Source organism: Montipora foliosa, chromosome 8 (assembly GCF_036669935.1).
Source record: "Montipora foliosa isolate CH-2021 chromosome 8, ASM3666993v2, whole genome shotgun sequence".
Taxonomy (NCBI): Eukaryota; Metazoa; Cnidaria; class Anthozoa; order Scleractinia; family Acroporidae; genus Montipora; species Montipora foliosa.
This window is the reverse complement of record NC_090876.1, coordinates 44,407,985-44,417,984: the sequence shown is the minus strand read 5'-3', so window position 1 is coordinate 44,417,984 and position 10,000 is coordinate 44,407,985. Positions and strand designations below refer to the sequence as shown.

The 10,000-nt window shown below is 42.1% G+C and overlaps 2 protein-coding genes across 4 annotated transcripts in view; both read left to right on the top strand.

Annotated features, from left to right (window-relative positions):
* LOC138012861 (uncharacterized) overlaps nucleotides 1–8,171 on the top strand; it is a 40,192-nt gene extending 32,021 nt beyond the window's left edge. For both annotated transcript variants that reach the window (XM_068859774.1, XM_068859773.1), the window contains exon 3: nucleotides 5,085–8,171. In XM_068859774.1, the coding sequence (XP_068715875.1) occupies nucleotides 5,085–6,067 (983 nt within the window). In that variant the 3' untranslated portion in view covers nucleotides 6,068–8,171. The remainder of the gene's footprint in view (nucleotides 1–5,084) is intronic.
* LOC138012864 (uncharacterized) overlaps nucleotides 1–10,000 on the top strand; it is a 109,063-nt gene that overhangs the window by 50,685 nt on the left and 48,378 nt on the right. The gene's annotated exons all lie outside the window — the stretch shown is intronic.

The window sequence follows — 10,000 nt, the reverse complement described above, 5'->3', positions numbered from 1 at the left end:
GTACCGCAGCACCGGGAGTGCATACTGATAAGTTGCCTGTACACGGTTACAATCAGATAGGGGGCTGGACCATATAATAGATATCCTGCGTAGATACTCTTTAGCTGCACACGCTAAAGCCAGCCGTTCATTCTGCCGAACGTTCTCCAGAACCCCCAGGAACTTGTAATGTTTTCCCTCCCCAAGATCCGTGATGGTAGTTGTCTCGTCCATCCTCATACCAGACTCGTCTAACAATTGGGCTCCTCTCTTCACGTGTACCACTGAGCACTTTTTCTGATTCCAGTGAAGGCCAATATCCTGCATCGCTCCTCGAGTTTCCTTCAGCAGTCGGTTCAGCTTGCTCTCGGAGGCAGAAAAGACCTTCAGGTCGTCGATATACAGGAGATCGGTGACTTTGACTCCTACAGGCTTGGATAACCGGTATTCCTCCGTTGCCCGCAGGCGCCACGCTACTGGGTTCAGGCACAGTGTAAACAATCTAGGACACAAAGCGTCCCCCTGGGGTAGCCCCTTCATGAACCTTATTTTTCTGGAAGTCTCTCGCCCTTGCCTTGTTGTAGCTACTACTTTAGTATTCCAGCTCGCACACAACTTGCGTATGACCTTACCCAGCCAGATGGGAAGCCTGTGCACGTCAGTCATTGCCCATAGCCAATCATGGTCGACGGAGTCGTAAGCCTTGCGCACGTCAATCCATGCCATGCTTAAGTTCCGTTTGCCTCTCTGGCAATCCAGCATTACTGCTCTATCGATTAGCAAGTTATCCATCGTACCAAAACACCCTGATTTCGCTCCTCTCTGCTGGCCTTCCATCAGGCCATAATGTTCAAGGTGTTGGTCCACAGGTGCCAGGAGGCAAGATGTAAACCACTTATACATGTTATTTAGACAAGTAATAGGCCTTTGATTTTCACTCAGGAACTCGCCTTCTTTCGGAATGAGGGAGGTTTTGCCTTCAGAAAACCACTCGGGGTAATCTTCGTCACTTTTAGAAACTTCTTTGAAGCTCTCGACCACACCCTTGTGCAGGGTGCCAGCATGTTTCCACCAAAAGTTAGTAATTTTATCAGGCCCTGGCGCGCTCCAGTTGCGCTTCTTGGACAGGACTTTGACCGCTTCCGCTACTTCGAGAGCCCATTCGCTGGCCGTTGGTGGTGGTACTTGCTCGTAGATCGCGATCTTTACTTCCTGCAACCAGGCCACGTTCTTATTCCCAGTCCCTCTCTCCTCCCACAACTCTCTCCAAAACCCGCTCGCCTCTTCAATGTTTTCAAATATTCGCGAATCATCTCGAGCACGTTTTCCAGGATCTTTATTATTATTATTATTATTATTATTATTATTATTATTATTATTATTATTATTTTTTTTTTTTTTTTTTTTTTTTACTATTGTTGTTCAAATTATTGTAAGAGTGTAAGTGTAGTAGTGTTATCTTATAATTGTTATTTACTTAGTTGTAATTAGTAGTCTATTTTGTTTTGATATTGTAATTAATAGTGTGATTTGTATTTTTAGTAATTCATAATCGTTGTATGTGTTTAGGTGTAACAAAATAATAAAAAGTTTTAAATTACAAAAAAAAAACTGAGTTGCGATGACAGACAGCTGCTAATTATGTCACAGTACTTTTCTTAATTAAATTAATCAATCAATGTAATTTATAAGAGTTCCAAACAGAATGGAAAACAAACGACAGGAGTCATTACATTTAATTTAAGTAGCAATGTTTAGTCCTACACAAAATAACGGTGACGGTTTCTTCTCTTTCGGTGTCGTAATCCGGTGGCAACTTTATTCCGTCTTTTGAGAGCAACAGTTTTTCTTTCTCGCTAAACCTAGTTTTTTTGACTGCATTTAAAAGGAATCATGTTGAATCAAAAGCTCCAAAATGTGCATATAAATTCTTTAAAAGACCAAGAATTCACCTATTCAAGATTCACCTACCACTTGAAGAATTCACCAATTCACCAATGAGATAGCCTGCGCAGCAAGCGTTCCTGTTCGACACAAGAACTTCGAAACGAGTTTCCGCACTGGCCTCGCGAAAGTTGGGGCAAGAGACTGAGGGAACGCTTGCAAGAAGACCTCCTATTTTTGAAAAACCCGTTCACGAACGGGCGTTTCTGATTGGTACAGTACAGTCACAATGATTGACAGGTGACAAATTTTCGAACAAATTGTTTTTTGTTATTTCTAGCGTGACAAAGACAATGGCGGAAGATGTGGAAGGTTTTAAATCGTGTGTTGAAGATGAGAGAATCGGGTCTCGGTTTTACGTTGAAAAGGGAGCAAGAACTGTCAATGCGCCATCTCTTTCACTGACTGTATAGATGTAAGCTTGAGTACTATGTCATGGATTGAGACAAGATGAAGACAATTACGCAGCTCTCCCGATAAATGTTCTCTTATTATGAGAAGAAAGCGGCTCCTTTGTACAGTCCTGCGATTTTTTAAGCACTTTTACTCGCTATTTCATCTACGACTTCGTGACGATTTGACCGAAAACGTACCGTGGATATAACTGAACTATCGAGGAGTTCTTCCCGTAATTTCCCGGAGATTTAGTACGATTCATTCCGTCAACCACTCTTCCCCAAGAAATAGCCAGCAAGTCGCACTGAAATCGTCGCTGGTTTTAAACTAAAACCTCGTGAATGGTTTCATGGTCAGCCTTGGTGGAGTTTGCATTTAACGGCCTTACTAGCCATCGAACTCTGTAGGGGTTATGTTCCTAAATTTCGTATTTTACGAGCACATAGATTGCTTACATGTTGTGAAAACTGGCTGTTGTTTTCGACAACTTCTATTCCGATCGCTCTGCAAATATAAGCTAGAATTTGTCCGTAAGCCTGTGTAGTGATTTCCCGTCAAATACATTGACGTCAAATACATCACGTGGGGTGTGACGTACTTCGCACATGCTCGATAGAAAATCAAACGGTTGCTCGCAGTGGTTTATCTCTCGGGAAGCGTAGGAGAAACCAACTGCTCGCAGGGTAATTCTGCGGTAATCGCTCGGTGCTTCCTTGGTGCCTCGGTTTGTTTTGACAGAAGTCAATACGTGTTAGTATCGCGATCTTCTTATAGTTTTGCCTATGGGCGAGCCGTCAATATTTCGTGGTATTGCCGTCTCACTTTTGTGGCCTGTGATTGGTTGTAATGTTGAAATTGACGTCGTACGCGTTGCACTGAATTGGGTTGCTGACGTACGCAAACAAATACGTTTCGCAGGTAGAAAGAATTGAAATTTCGATCAGGCGTATCTGTTATTGGTTAATTTGTCAATAAGACGTCAATCAGCGTTTGTCATGTTAATCATTAAAAGGTGGGCGGTTTGTCAAAAATGGGGGGTCATCTTGCCCCAACTTTCGCGATGCCAGCGGAAAATCGTTTCGAAGCTCTTCTGCTCTTCTGTCGAACAGGAACGCTTGCTACGCAGGCTACCAATGAGACATTGCTTAGCCATGGACTATAGAATGGAAAAAAGGTCCGGGCCCGTTTTAATGTTGTTTATTTATTTATTTAACTTTGCCAGTCAAGCTGACAGAGCGCCACAACAGCTTGCGCCAATTACTGTGGCCCCTTTTTTACCCTCCCAACCATGATACACAAAAGAAGACAGACCACAACACTGGGAACTACTCATAGCGACAAGTGTGTGGGTTCTTTTACGTCCCACAGGATTATGAACATTGAAGGGTTGTGAGACGTGGCATACGGCTTATCGTCCTTATCCGGGAATACTAGAGAGTCTAACCATTTGCAGATGTTATTACAAAGGCAGCACTCTCTCCTCAGTTATTTAAAGACCCTGAATGTTGGTCCGGCCGGAGTTGAACTCACGACCTCCTGCGTGACAGCCCGGTGCTCAACCAACTGAGGCACCGGTGCGCGGTGGAGTATTTTAAACATAATCGTAACTATTACAAAATTATCTAACCTGATTACTCCCTAAATTGTACTCCAAATGGAGCTCATCAAGGGGAATTTCTATCTCCAATACTTGGCCTAGGAGTCAACCTTTTCCCGAGTAGATTTATTTATAGAACGCCTCCCTTTCGCCTGAAAAACCAGTTCCTAAAAATAAATTTACTCGGGAAAGGTTGACTCAAGGAATTAATGGAGATAGAAGCTCCCCTTAATGAGCTCCTGACTCTGACTCCTGACTCCTGACATCCATGACTACATACTACATAATACACCTCTTTTAACCCCCCCCCCCCCCCCCAAAAGAAAAAAATCTGGATAGGCATTGTTTTCGACTTCTCTTGGGACATTTTCATGACCCAGGAGAAATTGCAAGCAATGGTTATGTAAAAGTTTTGAGGGGTAATAGAGGTGTATTATGGGATCGCGGAAGTAGTGAATTACCATTATTAATTTAAATGTAATCTATGGAGACAACTTCTAAACCCCGCATTGGGGGTTATAATGTTCAACAAGGACTCTGTAAAAACAACCGGCTATGAAAGTAGACAAACTGCAAACTACCCTGCCATTTCTAGCACTTTGCCAAAAAAAAACCTGATTCAAGAGGGCTACACAGTTTTCCGATGTTTTATTCAAAGAGCTCAAGCAATAATTTCAACGTTTTCTAACTCAACGTGACCGTCAAGTTTCGTCGTACCACCAATAGCCCAAGGGCCAATCGGATTACACGACTCGTTCAAAGATCAGGTGGCTATTACATGGATTATAGAAGTAGTCCAGTATGGTTATTGCTCAACTGTTTCGTTGCACATTGAAGCCACAGACAGGATAAATTTCCACATGAAAGTGCTTGCGCCAAAATTTAAAGTTAGTGTGTTCAATGTTACAATGAATTGTGCTTTCGCTCACCCCGGATTTGCTGCCACACAGACCTCGGACATAATAGAAGTCAAACTTTGAGTAGAGTGCTTTCACTAGTCCAAAAATCTATAATATGAAAACTATGTAAGTAGTGACGGATTATTGCATTGCTTAGGTTTTAAATGACGCTTTTTCGAGCTGTTAGTGATTCGTAAGAGACGTCCATAGTTTAGTGAAAGATTTTTTTTGTTTCGACAATAGTATTTACCTTTGTTTTCTTTTTCAAGGCTACAACCACAACCTCCACGCTACTCATCACCTTGTGAATCCGACTCCATGGAACGTCGATGTGTTTTCCAAGAAGGAAGACAACAGTTCGTGTTTGAATAATGCTTTCAAAGAGATTTTACTCGTGATTGTTTACAATTACCCACTCTATGACAGTATTCCATATTTACGTGCTCTTTACAGACCTGCATTTCCTCATCTTTTGTTCTGTGGTCCACCGTCTGACACATTGAGTGCTGGGATACTCACGGTCGAAATGGACAACGGATTCCTGGCATATGAATGCCTGGGTAAAGCAATTCGGGAGCATCCGGGGTATGGAGGTTATTTTTACATCAATCATGACTCTATACTAAAATATTGGAAGTTTGCGGACTTTGATTGTGAAAAGATTTGGGAATCTTCGCAATCTATTGACTCTACTCCCGTTTATGAACCTAAACGTGCTAGCAATTGGTCATGGTGGAAAACGGCGTATGGGATGGATAATTGCCTTAGAGCTTACGAAGACGTAGCCAACCTGACCTTACGCGCGAAAAAACTAAATGGGAAAGATCATGTAAGTACGCTTTCCAAAAATGGTAATGGAAGCCCGCGGTGCTTCGGCGGTCGAAGTGATGTTTTTTACATCCCTCGAAAACACACCAGAGCTTTTTCGATTCTCTCACAAACGTTTTATGAGAGAAAAGTTTTCTTAGAAATTGCAGTCCCGACTATGATTCGCTTCATAGAACGAAACGAGAACATTGGTCGATTCCCGGGGTATTACATACCAGGCAACGTTAACGACCCCGGAGTGACTGACGGCAGGTTCTTTTGGTCTGTTTATTTCTCGGACAACAAGTTATGGTTCATTCACCCGTTCAAACTTCATAGGGAGGGAATCGATAGCAAATTTAACTTGGGAATGTTAAAATTTTTTCTCATTGAAAAAGTCAAGTTACTAACAGATTGTAAACCATCTATCCCGTCATCAGGTTGACGGTTTTAATATCGCTGTTCTACAAAATAGAACGGATGTTGGAGTAAATGTTGCAGCCATTTGCCTGGGCCTTGAGAAACCTCCAAATTTTAAAGTGCCCATAACCTAATTTTTCTCACCCTCATCTGAATCTACACATATCTCATAGACGTTTCGCGAAAAAAAAAAATTGCGATTTTCCCAAAAGGCGATTTGAAAATGAAATTAGAAAACGTTCAAATTTGCCGCCATTTTGGCTCACCATTCACCTTAGTCTTCTATCGATTCTTCCCGGTCACAATACTGGTGTGACGTAGATTAAGGAACACGTGACTTCAAGTGAAAAAAGAATAGCGATATAAACAGTATAGTAAGGAATAATTCCCTTGAAAATGCCCAAAAGATGCGTAACCATTTCATGTAACAACACAGCTGATCCTAAAAAAAGAATAAGTATACGCAGGAATCCTTCGACTCGCAAAACGCAATACCTCAAAAAAGAAGGAAAATTGGCTGCAGATTTTGTCTTGGTAAAAAGAAGCCCGGTTAAACTTCTTCACTGTGCTAGATTCACTTCAAAGAGTATGACTTTCAGTATTGTATGGACAGCTAAACGAAAAGATCGTTGAAGGCGGATGAGATTCGCTTACAGGAACAGACATAAGCGTTCACTTTAATTCCCTCGCGAGACCTTCCTTATCCTCTTGTTCTTTTCTGTAATTTTGTAGCCATTCCTCGTCTGCTAATGGTTCTTCCACCTAGGGTTCTGTGTAGTTCTGGGTTTCAGTGCTAGCGCTGACTGACTCGTCGAGACCGGCAACTACTCGCCTCAATTTTTTTAAATCGCCAGTTTATTCACTTCCAGATTCAGAGGCACTTTCCTTGATGATAAATATAGGCATGATTGATTTTTTGTTTACTGAAAAATAACAAAGACGATCGCTGAGCGATACCTTGGCGTTGATTAGTAAGAAAAGGGAAGACCCACACCAACAAGCATTCCTTAATCTACGTCACAGCGGGCCCGTGAGGTCCTAACCAGCGGAAGGGGTGTACCAAATAAAAGTAGGATTGAAAAAATCGTAGAAAATTCGCCTCTCGCTGGAATTGAAAAATTCTTTCGCCTAAGTTCATTTTTTAATATGGACTTTCAAATAAGAAAGTAAATTTTTTTACGTTATGGGCACTTTAAGCTTTTACAGTTTGATAATAAGCGAAATATCCGCCATTAAAAACAATAGATTTAATTAGCATTAACAGTGCCTTCTGCACACCCCGCACTTGCGTTTGACATTTTGGTACATTTCTGTGCGTTCTCGTCCTGACAAGGACGTGAAATGACCATTTGGGGTTATGTGGAGGACTTAAACATACGAAGATTGAATTCCAATTTTCTCTCCTATCATTTTATATCGTTCTCACGAATCTTACTCCAGGAAAATATAATATCAGGTGCTAACTATCAATCCAAGGAAATTTGATAAGCAGAACAGTGGTAGAGCTCTATCAATTAATGATCATGATATTAAAATAACCGAACTTACAAAACTGTTAGGGGTTTAGATCGATGACTACCCTGGGTACCAGAGGCTTTTCATGCGCGGTTTCCGGTTTCGAGTCTTCAAAGTGACCCCGCGCGAAAAGCAAGGTTTTTCTCGCGGCTTCGCCGCTCGTGTCTTCGGCCGAAGACAACAAAGCTCGTCCTCGTAGTTTTTTCGCCGCTCGTGTCTTCGGCTGAACAACGCGAGAAAAACTTCTGGTACCCAGGGTAATAGATGACTCACTGGACTTCAGTAAATATTCAATGAGCTCTGCGTTAAGGCTAGCCAAAGAGTCAGGGTGCTAGTGCGCCTACGAAATTTAATGACATGCCAGGCTAACCTTGCATTATACAAGACCTCCATGCTACCACATTTAAAATATTTCCACCTAATCTGGAATTGTTGTGGATCATCCGACAGTATAATGTTAAAGCACATTCAAGAGCGCGCGTTAAGGGCAGTGTTCATATCTTCGGAAACTTAAAGCGGAGCTCAGAGGCACGAAGCGCGCCAGCAGAGCAACAAGGGTAAGAACCTTCATAACTGCAGAAGACCAATGGGGTAGGTTATCAGATTGTTGGTCGCTGGAATTGCTGAAAGTAGATGTACTCGAGGACGACGCCATCTTTGATCTGTGGCCTGAGGGGCCAAGCCGCCGAGCCATAAGCGTGGTGACTTGAGGTGAGTCATACACAGGATTACCTGGTCTGCCAGACCATATTTGACCATGGGCCTTAGCACATACCTCAACATTTTCCAAAAACAATAGAGAAATAAAACACAAACTGAATTATTCTAGAACTATTATGGGTTATTTTTTTGTTTTCAACGCATAAAAGCTCGGATTATGCTAGCAGTGCTAAACTGAAATAAAGGCTTAAAATAATGCTCGTTTTGCTAAATTATGCTTACAATTATGCTAGCACAATCTACCAAAGCCTAGCCGATAGCCTCTGGGGTCCTCTGGGGACGGGAGTGTTTCGCGTGGCAGCGTTGCACTTGGCCACCAGCGTTTTTCTGGCGGGAAATCACATAAGTGACGAGCAACTGGATAAAGAGAGAGAAAGTCGAAGAAAAGCGAAAGAGCATGAGACAAGAGGCGACAAAATTTGAGAAATTTAAGCGAAGATAGCCTTGAGAGAGGCCAAGGAAGGAGAAGAAGAGAAAATTTCAATGAAAATCACCGTAAAGGTGAGAGAAGTAGAGCGAGAGACAAAACATTTATTTACAGCGGTTAGCTTTCACGTAATGTTTTCCTCAGTTCTTAACATAGGTCTCGTTGCCTCACATATTTTGTAAAACTCACCAAAAAGCGAAGAAGGCCTGAAAACGTTTGCAATTCCGTGTTGGCAGAGATTATTACATGTCTTTTTGTGTGAAATGTTTGTCCAGTCGTGAGCTGCTTTGTTTGACTGTTAAATTGCAGTCGAGTAAGCGAATTTACTAGTAAGGGACTGTGCAATAATTATCAGGAAGGGGGGGGGGGGGGTCCTAAAATGAGCTTCACCAAAGGAAAAATTAGATAGGCCCCCCCCGCCAGCAGCGTCAAGATTAGCTCTGACCCCCCCCCCCCCTCACGTTCTCTCAAAATTATTATGTGCCCCCCCCCCCCCCCTCTCTAACCCGTACCTTTAGATATTGAAAAACTTGAGAACAGATACCAATATCTTTTATCCGACAACCCTGCTTGTGCAGGAAGGTTTCCCCGAGAGGATTACAAGCCAGCTCCCCATGATGACAGCAACATCAGACGTAGCAAACAAGAGGCAAATGGTATCCAGGACAAGCTTAATGCTGTCGTAACCAAGTTAGAAAAACACTGAAGACTGGCCTCAGCTGTTTACACAATCTTAATGCTGAACAACGTCATTCAATAAAGTCTCAAGTCGGTTTAAACGTTCTGCATCTTGTAGAAGATCTGGATAGGGTGATGGCTAAATATAAAGCGACATTTCCTATTGGTGCCAAATCTAAAGCATCCAAATCAAGAAAAAAGAAGGAACAGAAGAAAAAAAGGGAGAAGAAGAGGATTGCTGCCTCAGAAAGCCGTAGGACCCGAACCTGTATAATTTTTCGGTCTTTGGGAGGTGAACCCATTGATGACAACTATGAAACAGAAGTATGTGGCATTCCTTAGCTAGAAACTGTAGACCTAGAAACGCTCTCGCTGTTTAAATCAAGAACAGACCCGGCATGTCTGCGGGACCTCTTAAATGCCAAATGTTTTATTGGCAAAGCTCACAACGTGGTTTGTGACTTCTGTGCATGAGCGATTGTATCAATCTATCATATGTTGACATTCTAAATAAGTTAAAGCATGTGTTTATGTTGATGCAATATTTAGACATTATGGATAGTCAAAGGCGTGGCATCTGTCTATTTGGAAAATGTTTATTTATTCATTATCGAATTT